Source organism: Herpailurus yagouaroundi, unplaced genomic scaffold (assembly GCF_014898765.1).
Source record: "Herpailurus yagouaroundi ecotype Mexico unplaced genomic scaffold, PumYag 182, whole genome shotgun sequence".
Taxonomy (NCBI): Eukaryota; Metazoa; Chordata; class Mammalia; order Carnivora; family Felidae; genus Herpailurus; species Herpailurus yagouaroundi.
In genome coordinates this window covers 59952693-59967343 of record NW_024412413.1, presented here as the reverse complement: position 1 = coordinate 59967343, position 14651 = coordinate 59952693, and the positions used below count along the sequence as shown (strand labels likewise).

The 14651-nt window shown below is 49.5% G+C and overlaps 1 protein-coding gene across 2 annotated transcripts in view; it reads left to right on the top strand.

Annotated features, from left to right (window-relative positions):
* Positions 1 to 14283, top strand: part of ERBB3 (erb-b2 receptor tyrosine kinase 3) — a 17291-nt gene extending 3008 nt beyond the window's left edge. Inside the window, exons 2-28 of one of the 2 annotated variants that reach the window (XM_040491757.1) lie at positions 138 to 289; positions 856 to 1042; positions 2036 to 2161; positions 2799 to 2864; positions 3270 to 3388; positions 3493 to 3634; positions 3989 to 4102; positions 4195 to 4315; positions 5279 to 5352; positions 5513 to 5603; positions 5856 to 6061; positions 6266 to 6398; positions 6608 to 6698; positions 6917 to 7071; positions 7471 to 7524; positions 8153 to 8294; positions 8896 to 9015; positions 9143 to 9241; positions 9435 to 9620; positions 9771 to 9926; positions 10166 to 10241; positions 10421 to 10567; positions 10887 to 10984; positions 11082 to 11270; positions 11434 to 11505; positions 11949 to 12243; positions 12651 to 14283. In XM_040491757.1, coding sequence (XP_040347691.1) covers positions 138 to 289; positions 856 to 1042; positions 2036 to 2161; positions 2799 to 2864; positions 3270 to 3388; positions 3493 to 3634; positions 3989 to 4102; positions 4195 to 4315; positions 5279 to 5352; positions 5513 to 5603; positions 5856 to 6061; positions 6266 to 6398; positions 6608 to 6698; positions 6917 to 7071; positions 7471 to 7524; positions 8153 to 8294; positions 8896 to 9015; positions 9143 to 9241; positions 9435 to 9620; positions 9771 to 9926; positions 10166 to 10241; positions 10421 to 10567; positions 10887 to 10984; positions 11082 to 11270; positions 11434 to 11505; positions 11949 to 12243; positions 12651 to 13177 — 3938 coding nt within the window. In that variant the 3' untranslated portion in view covers positions 13178 to 14283. The remainder of the gene's footprint in view (positions 1 to 137; positions 290 to 855; positions 1043 to 2035; positions 2162 to 2798; positions 2865 to 3269; positions 3389 to 3492; positions 3635 to 3988; positions 4103 to 4194; positions 4316 to 5278; positions 5353 to 5512; positions 5604 to 5855; positions 6062 to 6265; positions 6399 to 6607; positions 6699 to 6916; positions 7072 to 7470; positions 7525 to 8152; positions 8295 to 8895; positions 9016 to 9142; positions 9242 to 9434; positions 9621 to 9770; positions 9927 to 10165; positions 10242 to 10420; positions 10568 to 10886; positions 10985 to 11081; positions 11271 to 11433; positions 11506 to 11948; positions 12244 to 12650) is intronic. The other variant, XM_040491758.1, reaches the window with a different exon arrangement.
* Positions 14284 to 14651: the final 368 nt, after the last annotated feature.

The window sequence follows — 14651 nt, the reverse complement described above, 5'->3', positions numbered from 1 at the left end:
GGGGGGGGGTTGGAGGCATCTGCCTCTTGATCCTGTTGAATGTTACTGGAGTGGGGCAACCAAAGGGGGGGGACCAAAGACCATCTGGGGGGACCGGGCTAAAAACTTGTGTCCAGCTCTCTGCCACTCTCTGCCAGTCTGTCCCGGGACTCTGAATGGGCTGAGCGTGACTGGTGATGCCGAGAACCAGTACCAGACGTTGCACAAGCTCTACGAGAGGTGTGAGGTGGTGATGGGGAACCTTGAGATTGTGCTCACAGGACACAATGCTGATCTCTCCTTCCTGCAGGTTAGAGTGCCTGACTCCCTATCTCAACCTGTTTCCCCCTTAACTCCACCCACAGAAGCCTTCATCCCTTCCTCAGGGCTATCCTCTGCTGGAGTTCAGCATTCCTAAAGCTCCATAGTTCCTAAGATCCAAACCTGTGTGTTTATGGGGACAACGACTGGCATCTGGGACCTAGGGTCTGCCTCTGTAGCCAGGGATACACGGGAGCTGGCAATGAGAAGCGGGCAGGGGTGGCATAGTGTTCTGCAACAGGGGCTAATGTAGAGAGACCCCTGGGACCGATAGGCACTGGAAAGATGAGGAAGGGACTAAGCAAGGACCCTCCCGGCAAGAGGAGCTCTAAGAAAGAGAGGGTAGGAGACTAGAATTCCCTAGTCACTTCTGCCGCCTGTCTTCCTTTGCAGAAGGGACACACTAGTGTGACACCAGCTCCTCCCCTACTCCAAAGTAGGAATCAGAAAGAATTTGAGGGGTTAGGGATTCCTTAATGCTTTGTGGAGGGAGAGGAGATTGAGGCTTTTCGTCCTGTTGTCCCTCCCACTGACATGGTCTCTGTTCCATCACAGTGGATCCGAGAAGTGACCGGCTATGTCCTCGTGGCCATGAATGAGTTCTCTACACTGCCACTACCCAACCTCCGGGTGGTGCGGGGGACCCAGGTCTACGATGGGAAGTTTGCCATCTTTGTCATGTTGAACTATAACACCAACTCTAGCCATGCTCTGCGCCAGCTCCGCTTTACTCAGCTCACCGGTCAGTTCCTGATGATTCCTTCTAGTCTTGCCCCTCAACCAACCTGCAGACAGGTGCCTCCTCGATGGTAATCCGAGACTGCTCACTAAGTGCCCCTTTCATGGGGCCCACCATCTTGAACATTGCAGTCCAAAGGTCCACTACTCCTTAAACCATATAGGGCCCTGATAGGGAGCAAAGGCGTCTGTGGCCCAGGGGGAAGGTCCTTATGTCCCATGGGTCTGGAGTTGGAGCTGGATCTGTTACCCACTCCTCTATCTTTACTTTTATGTTTATTAAAAAAAAATTTTTAATGTTTATTCACTTTTGAGAGAAAGAGAGAGAGAGAGAGAGAGAGAGAGAGAGAGAGAGAGACAGAGGCATGAGCAGGAGAGGGGCAGAGAGAGGGAGACACAGAATCCGAAACAGGCTCCAGGCTCCGAGCTGTCAGCACAGAGCCCGACGCGGGGCTCGAACTCACGGACCGCGAGATCGTGACCTGAGCCGAAGTCGGCCGATCAACCGACTGAGCCACCCAGGCGCCCCTCCTCTATCTTTATAGTACAGTGTAGTTTGATGTCCCTCCTTCCCCAGGAATGAGGATCCTATCTCCTCCCCCTCATAATTCCCCACTGGCTGGGGAAACACGAGAGTTAGATGCCGCATGGCTACCTTCTACTTCTCCCTGTCCCTGTCAGTTGGAAAACACACAGGTAGGGTGGGGGAAGGAGGTGGCTGAGTCAGGGATCTTCTCTCTTGCTTTCCCTTCCCCTCCCCCACTGGCTAAACCGGATTTGGACAGGTGTCTGAGGAGGCAGAAGTTTTCTTTTGGCCTGGCTCCTCCTCTACATTACAAGGCAAGCCTTTTCTGCAGTTCGGATTTAATTAGACATATTCATCTGTCCCTTCTCCCCTCTTTATGAGTCTTGGGTGGCCTTTTGGGTTGGTGGGGTGTGTAGGGAAGAGGAGGTCTGCTGCAGCCCTTAAGCCTGTCACTTCTCTTCCCTGTCTCAGAGATTCTGTCAGGGGGTGTTTATATTGAGAAGAATGATAAACTTTGTCACATGGACACAATCGACTGGAGGGACATCGTGAGGGACCGAGATGCTGAGATAGTGGTGAAGGACAATGGCAAGAGCTGTGAGTGAACATGATCAAGACTGCTCCCCTGCCCCCACCAAACCAGAGTGACCCCTTTCCCATCATCATTATATCCTTAATTCGAACCCACCTCTCCACTGAAAAAACACCTCAGGCTCCAGACCCAAGGAGCCTGCCAGGAGGGAGGAGGTCAGTCTCCTAGAACCCAAACCCTAGAAGCAATATGTGAAGAAAAGAAGCAGAAGATCTGTTACTAAGTGAGGAAGCCAGATCTTTGGGCTCCATATCCACATCTTTTTCCATTATAACGTTTTCCATTCTCCCTGGAACCTACCCTTGATCAAGATCTGCTGTCCCTGTCCACTCACACATATTCCTGCTGGGTTCAGTTTGCCAAGGAGGAAACAAGTTCCTGGGTTCGGACTAGGGCTGAGCTTGGCAATTGCCCCAGACCCACCCCTTCAGCTGCCCTGTGGGTGGTATGGAGGTGTGGCTCCACCCATTGTTGACAGGTTCACTTGAGCCCGGCCCTGCTCTGGAAGGGCAAGGAGGGACACTGCCCTGGCTCTTTGCTTCCTGGGACTGGGGTGTCTGTGTGCTGACATCATACCCTGTTGATTCAAGCAAGGCTTTCTTAGCCCTGACAGCCCTTTGTTTTGCTTTCCTTCCCAACCAGGTCCCCCCTGTCATGAGGCCTGCAAGGGGCGCTGCTGGGGTCCTAGACTGGAAGACTGCCAGACATGTGGGTTTTCTCCCTTCTAAAAACTTCAAGTTCATGCACTTTCATATCCCTGCCCACCCCAATCTATGTTAACACTGGGAGTAGGGACAAGCCTGGAGGGCAAGAGAGTGAGCAGTGGTCTCAGAATACAGTCTTTTTTTTTTTTTTTAATATTTATTTATTTTTCAGAGAGACAGAGAGACAGAGTGTGAGCGGGGGAGGGGCAGAGAGAGAGGGAGACACAGAATCTGAAGTAGGCTCCAGGCTCTGAGCTGTCCGCACAGAGCCTGACATGGGGCTCAAACTCATGAACCGTGAGATAATGACCTGAGCCAAAGTCAGTCACTTAACCGACTGAGCCACCCAGGTGCCCCTCAGAATACAGTCTTAAGAGCCCTGACAGCCATGCTTTCTCTCTTTCTATAGTGACCAAGACCATCTGTGCCCCTCAGTGTAATGGTCACTGCTTTGGGCCCAACCCCAACCAGTGCTGCCATGATGAGTGTGCAGGGGGCTGCTCAGGCCCTCAGGATACAGACTGCTTTGTATGTACCACCATTTGCCTGGGTTCTGAAATGGGGATGTGGGCTTTGGGAGGAGGTCGGGGTACATACATAACGTGAGTTTTATGAATCTCCTGTGTTCCTAGGCCTGTCGACTCTTCAATGACAGTGGGGCGTGTGTACGCCAGTGTCCACAGCCTCTCGTTTACAACAAGCTAACTTTCCAGCTGGAACCCAATCCCCACACCAAGTATCAGTATGGTGGAGTTTGTGTAGCCAGCTGTCCCCGTAAGTGTCTAAGGAGAGGAACAATGGTCGTGGAAACTAGATTTTAGACAACATTTGAGGAGGTAAAAGGGATCAAGTTGGGTGGTAAATAGAGGATGTAGGTTGTGATCATCTGACAACCTCCAGTGAATGATCCCTATGCCCTACTCCCCCATCTGCTTCCCCATGATTTCTAGTAATTGCTCCTAGTTCTGAAACAAAGAGCAAAGGGCCTTTCTAATCCATAGGACAGTGCTTCAGGAGCCTTTGGTGGTAAGTTGGGGCAGATCCAGCAAAGAGCAGGAGGGAGCAAGGTTCAGTTGGTGGTTGGCAGTGTTCCTCCCTTGTCACTAATGGTGCCTTCGTCTTTCCTAGATAACTTTGTGGTAGATCAAACATCTTGTGTCCGGGCCTGTCCTCCTGACAAGATGGAAGTAGATAAAAATGGACTCAAGATGTGTGAACCTTGTGGGGGGCTGTGCCCTAAAGGTGAGTAGGAGATGGCGAGGAGTTGGCAAAAAGACCTCCTTTCCCCAGAGACCAATCAGGCCCCTCCCACTGAGCCTCTGTTGTGTTTGCAGCCTGTGAGGGGACGGGCTCCGGGAGCCGCTTCCAGACTGTGGACTCTAGCAACATTGATGGGTTTGTGAACTGCACCAAGATCCTGGGCAACCTGGACTTTCTTATCACTGGCCTCAATGGGTTAGAGACTCTGCTTTCCTTTTCTAATCCCTCACCCCATCCAGCCCCTCACACTTCACTACATTTGGTTCAGCGCTCCATATATGCAGCTGATTAAGAATATAAGTCATAAAATTGTAAAAGTCACACAGTACCTGACCATGCCTAACTCCGTCTCCCACCCAGGGCTTGAATCCCCTCAGAGACATCCCTAAGCAATCTGATACCATTTAGCTGAGTGGCAAGAGACAAGGACATGGTGTCCTCTTTTTTTTATTTTTATTTTTTTTAAGATTTTAGTTTTAAGTAATCTCTACAACCAACGTGGGGCTCGAACTCACAACCCTAAGATCAAGAGTCTCATGTTCCACCGACTGAGGCAGCCAGGTGCCCCTGCCTGAATCAGTTTTTTTTAATGTTTCTTTATTTTTGAGAGAAAGAGAGGGAGACAAAGAATGCCAAACAGACTCTGCACCCTCAGCGTGGAGCTCGACGCTGGGCCCAAACCCACAAACTGCAAGATCATGACCTGAGCTAAAATCAAGAGTCTTACACTTAACCAACTGAGCCACCCAGGAACCCCCTAAATCAGTTATTTAACGAGAGTTGCCACATGATGGTTTTCTAATTCCATTAGTCCTTTTACATTTATTTGTTGGCATTTCAGTGTTAGGAAGAGTCTCCCCTTCCCATTTATTTGTTTATTCAATAATACCTATTTCATTCAATTTTTTATAATCTTTTACAGTCATTATTTTGGTGTTCAGTTATCTCTGAACTGGCCAATGGGGGCACTTCCATACCGTTTGGCATAAGATGCTGTAAACTCATGTTATATTTTTCCTGCCCTAGCCCTTTCTCCAAGGAGCCCTGTTCCCTTTCAGTGGAGGATGGTGTTTAGAAACTAAGTTCTGAGCCTAGGCATGCTTGTTGCTACTGGGTTCTACCTCTACCTTGTCAACTGATTTTTACTATTCTTTCCAGCGACCCCTGGCACAAGATCCCTGCCCTGGACCCTGAGAAGCTCAATGTCTTCCGGACAGTACGGGAGATCACAGGTGAGTGATCTTGTCTGAGAGGAATAGGTAAACCACTGGCACAAATTGCTACATAACTACTTATAAAATCATGTCCCAAGCAACAGAGGAAGGACCAATAGAACCTGAGAAAGCAAGGGGCATAGATTCCCTGCTCACATACTTCTCTCTGGCCCCCCAGGTTACCTGAACATCCAATCCTGGCCTCCCCACATGCACAACTTCAGTGTCTTTTCCAACCTGACAACCATTGGGGGCAGGAGCCTCTACAAGTGAGTAGTAAAGAGTGTGGAGGTAATAGCATCTCCAGGCAATGAACCCTGTTTCGTAGGCATCCTTGCGTGAAGTACAAGGTGTTGTGTCATACAGCAGTCCCAAAGGGTCTGCCAGTCTGAAGAGGAAAAGGCAAAAGGAAAGGGTATCCGTCTCAGTGATCTGACTGGCCCAGAGCAAATTTGTTGAATGAACATGAATCCACTGCATGGTCATTTTTCCCCCTTCTCATCCTGTCTCCTTGTTCTCAGCCGGGGCTTCTCTTTGTTGATCATGAAGAACTTGAATATAACATCGTTGGGCCTCCGATCTTTGAAAGAAATCAGTGCCGGGCGTATCTACATAAGCGCCAATAGGCAGCTGTGCTACCACCATTCTCTGAATTGGACCCGGCTGCTGCGGGGGCCTCCGGAAGAGAGACTAGACATCAAACATAACCGGCCCCGCAGAGACTGCGGTGAGGGACACAGCCCCCAGGGTGGTGGGAAGAGGAGGTCAGGGAGGAGAGAGTACAGTGTAAGGACTGTCCGCCCCGGAAGTAGAAGGGATGGGGGTGGAACCAAGGAGAGGGGCATGTCGAGCTGGAGGCGGTTATGAGGAAGAGTTCCAAAGAGGGCATGTTAGGGCTCTGACTCCTCCTAACTCACCCCTTCCTTTCCAGTGGCAGAGGGCAAAGTATGTGATCCCCTGTGCTCCTCTGGGGGATGCTGGGGCCCAGGTCCTGGTCAGTGCCTATCCTGTCGAAACTACAGCCGAGGCGGTGTCTGTGTGACCCACTGCAACTTTCTGAATGGGTAATAGTGAGGGGCGAGAGAGTCAAGAAGGGATGGGGGTGGGGGGGTTGGGACCCCGGGATGGAGCTGTTCAGGTGGCACCTGAAAGCCGTTAGATGACTCTCTGCATATGCCTTGGTGGGAATGAAGAAGGGGACCCTGTGGTTGGGGGATCAGGAAGTAAAGGTCAGGACTTAGAAGTGACCCCCTCCTTTAACCCTCCATTGCAGGGAGCCTCGTGAGTTTGCCCATGAGGCTGAATGCTTCTCCTGTCACCCGGAGTGCCAACCCATGGAGGGTAGTGCCACGTGCAATGGCTCGGTACGGTAGCAACACCAGGATCTCTAAGGGAGAGAGGGCAAGGGCAACACTTGAAGGTCCTGGGAATGATATGGCCAAATCCCAAGGCCAACACAGGGAAGCCAGATAACACTAGGGTCTACGGGTGAAGCCTCTTGAATGGCTGGGTTGGTCCTTGCTGGGAGGTATGAAATTGACATTGGCATCCCATCCTTCCTGCCCTTCTCTCTTCCACCCAGGGCTCTGATGCATGTGCTCAGTGTGCCCATTTTCGAGATGGGCCTCACTGTGTGAGCAGCTGCCCCTATGGAGTCCTTGGTGCCAAGGGCCCCATCTACAAGTACCCAGATTCTCAGAATGAATGTCGGCCCTGCCATGAGAACTGCACCCAGGGGTCAGTGATGGGCTGATGTGGGGGGAAGGGGAGAACATAAAACTAGGGGGAAAGTAGAGGGTAAAAGGGAGCTGAAAGAAGAAAGGAACTATGACTTAAGAATCACTCTCAGCTGCATAATGAAGGATTGGAGAAAGGGAATCTCAGTAACAGCATACAATTATACCACAGTTTTGAGAACCTGGAATAACCCCAGCTCAGGGGAGTTTCATTCAAGAGAGGGACTCAGGAAGGGATGGCAAGCTAGAGATGGGGGCCATGTCTTGGAATATGATTTGGGCTCCAGGATGGGACACTATGGTAGGATCTGAAACAGTGTTGTATGTTGAGGCTGTCAGAATTGAGCTTCCTATGGGAGTCTCCCAAGCTCCCATTTAAGGAGGTGACTTTGTTCTCCAGGTGTAAGGGACCAGAGCTACAAGACTGTTTAGGCCAAACACCAGCACTGATCAGGTATGATGGGCTTGGAGATTTAGGAAGCTGGGGATATTTGGGAGAGAAGCTAGGGAGGGGGCAGTTACCTGCTGGGAAGAGATGACTCTATTCATTTTGACCTTCTATATACACCACTATCACTGGACTCAGAGACACAAGAATCCAGGCTTCTGGCCTTCCCTTCTGAAAATTAGCTTGTAGTAGCCTCAGGAGGTCCAGATTTAGGCTAACCCTTTCAGTGCTCAAAGACATGTGTATGTGTGAATGTTAATTTCTTGTACCAAATCTGTACCATAAATGACATTTTTTTTTGTTTTGTTTTATTTTGGTTATTGTTGTTTTAAAGGATGTTTGTTTGTTTGTTTGTTTGTTTGTTTGTTTATAGAAAGGGAGAGAGAGAGTACAAGCAGGGGAGGGGCAGAGAGAGAGAGAGAGAGAGAGAGAGAGAGAGAGAATCCAAGCAGGCTCCACACTATCAATGTGGAGCTTGACACGGGACTTGAATTCCCTAACTGTGAGATCATGACCTGAGCCAGAATCAAGAGTCTGACACTTAATTGATTGAACCACCCAGGCGCCCCGGCATAGGTGATATTTGTAAGGGAGGTGTAGGCCTAGGATAATGCTGGGCTTCTCTATCCCACAGCAAAACCCATCTGGCAATGGGTTTAACAGTGGTAGTAGGATTGGCAGTGGTTTTCCTGATCCTGGGAGGCACTTTTCTCTATTTGCGTGGGCGCCGGATTCAGAATAAGAGGGCTATGAGGCGCTACTTGGAACGGGGTGAGGTAAGTGCCTAGCCTAATCTTGAAAGGTACCCCATACCATCACTCTTTAAGAGCCTCCTTTCCCAGAGATTTGATCCTTTTCTTCAAGGAGGTAGTATGGCCCATTAGAAAGAATTCTGGCCAGAGAAATGGGAGACATGCATCCTAGTCCTGATTTTGCCATTAATTTGCCACATGATTTTGAAGTTACTTTCCTTCTCTGTGCCTCATTTTATGCACATGTACACAAGAAATAACATTCATCCTTACAGAATGGCTGTAAGGGTGAAAGGGGCTGATGTATGTGGAAATGCTTTGGAAAGCATAGGGAACTGTAAAGAAGTATTCAAGGTGACAGCATTAGCAACTCTTCCCCCTTCCCTCCATCAAAGGGGAAACCCAACCCTCTTAATTGCTGGTCTCATGAACACAAAAAACTTCCTCAGTCCTTAGGGTCTGTTACTCCCCCAATAAGCTTGCAATGCTTCTTAAGACTAAAGACAATTCCTCTTCTTGCTCCCACCCCTTTGGGCTTTGCGGCTCTGAGCATCCACCTATAGGGAGAGAGTTGGAGTGGGGCATGGCAATGGGCTTGAGTATTTTCTTCCCTTCTGCTCTTCAGAGCATAGAACCTCTGGATCCCAGTGAGAAGGCTAACAAAGTCTTGGCCAGAATCTTCAAAGAAACAGAGCTGAGGAAGCTTAAAGTGCTTGGCTCGGGCGTCTTTGGAACTGTGCACAAAGTGAGTGGCCCGCAGAAAGTCTGTGGAGGAGAAGGGGAAAAATCTAGGCTGAAGGAGAGAAAGATTGAGGGAAAGGGCTAGCCTGGGGAGAATGACCTTTGGCTGACTCCTGTCCAAAACTTCTTAGGGAGTGTGGATTCCTGAGGGTGAATCAATCAAGATTCCAGTCTGCATTAAAGTCATTGAGGACAAGAGTGGACGGCAAAGTTTTCAAGATGTGACAGACGTAAGTGAGGGAAGGGTGTTCTGTATGCCACTGGAAAAGAGGTCAATATTAGATATGCTTATGTAAAGGCTTGGTCCTGTGTCAGTAAGTACTGTTAACCATACTGATGTCCTTGAATGTTGGGATAGCCCTGATCTGGGTGTATGTATGTGGACCTGTTTGATCCCTGGATAACCCCTCTTGTGTCTCTTAGCACATGCTGGCCATTGGCAGCCTAGACCATGCCCACATTGTACGGCTGCTGGGACTGTGCCCAGGGTCATCTCTGCAGCTTGTCACTCAGTACTTGCCTCTGGGCTCCCTGCTGGATCACGTGAGACAACACCGTGGAGCACTGGGGCCCCAGCTGCTGCTCAACTGGGGAGTACAGATTGCCAAGGTGAGAGGAACCTGGAGAAGTCCTATGACTGAACTGCCTGGCTGATGGCTGGCAGGGAGTTGAAATTCGGAGGTGCCTTTAGGGTTTGGGATGATTCTGGATCTCAAGGAGCAACTCCCCCAACCTTGAGAATACTTCCTTCCTCTGTAGGGTATGTACTACCTTGAGGAGCATGGTATGGTGCATAGGAACTTGGCTGCCCGAAATGTGCTACTGAAGTCACCCAGTCAGGTTCAGGTGGCAGATTTTGGGGTGGCGGACCTGCTGCCCCCTGACGATAAGCAGCTACTACACAGTGAGGCCAAGGTGAGGTGACACAAAGGGCTGGGTAAGGAGGTGGGGGTGGAGTGAAGCATGGGGACAGGAAGCAGTCAGTGGTCTCCTTCAGAGGCAAAGAGATGCTTCATGGTAAGTTCAAGGAGAGGAGCTTGGAGATGCCAGAAGTACGAGTTCAGAAAGCAACAGAGAAAAGAGTGATAGAGAACTTGGGGTTTAGAAGTGCTAAGAAAATTTTTAGAAATCAACTTTTGCCTTCAATTCCCCAGACTCCAATTAAGTGGATGGCCCTCGAGAGTATCCATTTTGGGAAATACACACACCAGAGTGACGTCTGGAGCTATGGTCAGTCCATCTGGATACCCTCCATATCATCACTGGCCCAAATCCCATAGTTGCCTTTTGAGAGACCCCTTCTTAGAATTTCTAGGCCCTTCGGATCTTTGTGTTAAATTCTGCCTCCCCTTAGTCTTCATGCCATGTCTACTATTTTGCCATCAACTAGTCATGTCTTCCTATACCAGGAGTGACAGTTTGGGAGCTGATGACCTTTGGGGCAGAGCCCTATGCTGGGCTACGACTGGCTGAAGTACCAGACCTGCTAGAGAAGGGGGAGCGATTGGCGCAGCCTCAGATCTGTACCATTGATGTGTACATGGTCATGGTCAAGTGTGAGTTACCTGCTGATCCTAGCCTTTTTTTTTTTTACATGTTTATTTCTTTATTTTGAGAGAGAGTGGGAGTACGAGCAGGGGAGGGGCAGAGAGAGAGGGAAAGAGAGAATCCCAAGCAGGCTCTGTGCTGGCAGCATAGAGCCCGACTCAGGGCTCAGTCTCACGAACCGTGAGATCATGACCTGAGCCAATCAAAAGTTGGATGTTCAACCTCCTGAGCCATCCACGCACCCCTGATCCCCCAGCCATTTTCTAACTGACTTCCCTCCCTACTCCACTTCCCTCTTATGGCTCTACTTCTACATCTTACCCCTAGGTTGGATGATTGATGAGAATATTCGCCCAACCTTTAAAGAACTAGCCAATGAGTTTACCAGGATGGCCCGAGACCCACCACGGTATCTGGTCATAAAGGTGAGAAGGAACTAGTTGTTGTCAAGGAGATCTAGAGGAAAGCAGACGTGGCAGGGCAGGAACGAGGATCCACCTTAACAACCACCTGTCCCTACAGAGAGAAAGTGGGCCTGGAATACCCCTTGGGGCAGAACCCCCTGCTCTGACAAACAAGGAACTGGAGGAAGTGGAGCTGGAGCCAGAACTTGAGCTGGACCTGGACTTGGAATCAGAGGAGGATGGCCTGGCAGCCACACTAGGCTCTGCTCTCAGCCTGCCAGTTGGAACACTTAATCGGCCCCGTGGGGTAAGGTACTTCCCAGCGCTTCAAGACTTTCTGCACCCTGAGCCCTCTACGTACCTGCACCCTCATGAACCCCACTGATACCTAGATTAACTACTCAAAGGCCCCCATGGTGAGTAGATTTCTCCCTTAATCAAACTTCTTCTTCACTTTTTTTTCATCCTAGAGCCAGAGCCTTTTAAGCCCATCATCTGGCTATATGCCTATGAACCAGGGTAATCTTGGGGAGGCCTGCCAGGTAAGGTCTGTCTCTTTGAGGGGCTACTGCAAGGCTAGGTGGCAGTGTCTTAGGATCCATAGGGGCAGTGTGGGACACTTTAGAAACATTTTAGGGTTTTTTGTTTTTTTGTGTTGGGTTTTTTTAAGTATTTATTTTTGAGAGAGAGACAGGGTGCGAGCAGGGGAGGGGGAATGGGAGAGAGGGAGACACAGAATTTGAAGCAGGCTCCAGGCTCCAAGGTGTCTGCACAGAGCCCAATGCAGGGCTCAAACCTATGAACTGTGGGATCATGACCTGAGCTGAAGTGGGATGCTTAACTGACTGGGCCACCTAGGCACCCCGAAACCTTTGAGGTTTAATCAGTGTCCTACAAAAAAAGAAGGCTATGAACAACCCAGTCTCCTAAACAAATATCTCTTTCCTTGTCTCTGTGTAAATCTCTGTTTTACTTTCCTCCTTAGGAGTCTGCAGTCTGTGGGGGTGGTGAGCGGTGTCCCCGTCCAGTCTCCCTGCACCCACTGCCACGGGGACGCCTGGCATCAGAGTCTTCAGAAGGCCATGTGACAGGCTCTGAGGCTGAGCTCCAGGAGAAGGTGTCAATGTGTAGGAGCCGGAGCCGGAGCCCACGGCCACGTGGAGACAGTGCCTACCATTCCCAGCGCCACAGCCTGCTCACTCCTGTCACCCCACTCTCCCCACCAGGATTAGAGGAAGAGGATGTCAATGGATATGTCATGCCAGATGCACACCTCAAAGGTGCCTGACTCTTCCTAGGGTTTTCCTCAGATCTTTCTCTAATCCTTTCCCCAGGCTTATCCTAATCCTTTTATCTTCTCTGATCTTTTTTAACTTTATTTATTTTTGAGAGAGAGCACTGCTCTTGCAAGCAGGGGAGGGGCAGAGAGAGAGACAGACAGACAGACAGTCCCAGACAGGCTCCACACTGTCAGCACAGAGCCCGATGTAGAGCTGGATCCCATGAACCTGGAGATCATGACCTGAGCCGAAATCAAGAGTTGGATGCTTAACTCACTGAGCCACCCAGGCGCCCCTTGTCTTCTCTGATCTTATCCCTCCCTTTTCATTTTTTCCTAACTTTCCCCCACTTCCCACTGCCTACTACCATGTTCTCCACATACCTAGCCTCTCTTCTCAATCTCCAGGTACTCCCTCCTCCCGGGAGGGCACCCTTTCTTCAGTGGGCCTCAGTTCTGTCCTGGGTACTGAAGAAGAAGATGAAGATGAGGAATATGAATACATGAACCGGAGAAGAAGGCGCAGTCCGCCTCGTCCCCCTAGGCCTAGCTCTCTTGAGGAGCTGGGTTATGAGTACATGGATGTGGGATCAGACCTCAGCGCTTCCCTGGGCAGCACACAGAGTTGCCCACTCAACCCTGTGCCAATCATGGCCACTGCTGGCACAACCCCAGATGAGGACTATGAATATATGAATCGGCGACATGGTGGGGGAGCTCCTGGGGGAGATTATGCAGCTATGGGGGCCTGCCCAGCAGCTGAACAAGGGTATGAAGAGATGAGAGCTTTCCAGGGGCCTGGACACCATGCCCCCCATGTCCACTGTGCCCGCCTCAAAACTCTACGTAGTTTAGAAGCCACTGACTCCGCTTTTGATAACCCTGATTACTGGCACAGCAGGCTTTTCCCCAAGGCTAATGCTCAGAGAACATAACCCTGCTTCCTAAAGTACTCAGGGAGCATTTCATGGCAGCTAGTGCCTCTAGAGGGTACTCATCTTCTCCCTAGTCCCTCCCTCACAGGTCTCAGCCCCATTTCCCCAGTCCCAGACAATTCCATTCAACCCTTGGAGGCTTTTAAACACTTTGACACAAAATTCTTGTGGTATGTAGCCAGCTGTGCACTTTTCTTCTCTTTCCCATTCCTGGGAAAGGAGGTTTTCCCTATTTTGTGTGCTTTCCTAATCCCATTCCTCAGCTTCCTCAGGGGGACTCCCTGGAGATATGAAGGATTACTCCCATGTCCCTTTTTTTCAGGCTCTGACTTGTTGAGATTAGGCTTTAAAGTGTGCTTGTGTTTCCCATTAGACTCCTAAGGAAGAGGAAACAGGGGTACCCTGGCAGGGGAAAGTAAAATTTATGACTCAGTCCCCTGGAAAGAATGGAAAGCTTCAAATCTTGAGTGAAGAAAGAGATCGGGCATAGATACTACTATTAATTGAGCATTTACAATGCCAGCCATCATCCTAAAGTTTACCTACATTATCTCACCTGATCCTTACAACAGTTCTGTGAGCTAGGGATTATCCCATTTCACAAAAAAAGGAAACTGAGCCTTAAAGAGATTAAGTAAGTGGCAGGTTCAGGATTCAGAATTGTCCAATGCAGGTTTTCTTACTGTAAGATATCAAGGAAAAGTGATATAAGTCAGAGTCCTTGTAAGGGGCGTTGTCTTCTTATTTTTGCACTGAATCAAGCCCAACAACCACAGCCTCCTCCTACACCCAGGCTTCTTATCTCAGGAAGTGGGGGTAATGGGGTGGTCAGAAGGAAAAATAACTGGACATTTTTGTGTAAACCATAACCTACATGTGCTGTAAATGATCACTTCTCACCCAAGGGACAGATCATAACGGTCCCAAGAGCCACTTTTAGGGTCTATTCTCATCCAGTAGTGGGAAGTTTCCAGTTGGAATAGAAAGAGGACCCAGCTTCAGGCCTCTGTCCCCTTGGATGGGAAACGGGGTATCTTTTGTATCCGTGAAGTTTTTTGTTTTGTTTTTATACATGCTTGAATAAAAATACCAAAGTTTTTCAGCTTCCCGACTGTCAAATGAAGAAGACCTTTGGTGTGTGGGATAGATCATCCCTTTGCTCTTCAGCAATGGATAACTACCAACCACAGCATGCCGCCTTGTGTCTTCTGACAGTCCTACTCTGTCCCTTGCAGCTTTCTCCAGCCCTACTTTTCTGAAGACAAGCATAACACACAGTTCTTTTCATTTAAGGCTTTTACTAGAAATCTCTACAGGGTAGCCACTTGGGAATAACAAAAACAAGAAAACCCACGTTTGGGAAAATAAGAAAGCCCGATAGATGTGGTCCCTCAAGAGATGGAACACTAAAACTCCCATATGTTTCAGAACTCTCATTCTCTTGAAAAAGTCTGTATCAACACTTCCCTCAAAG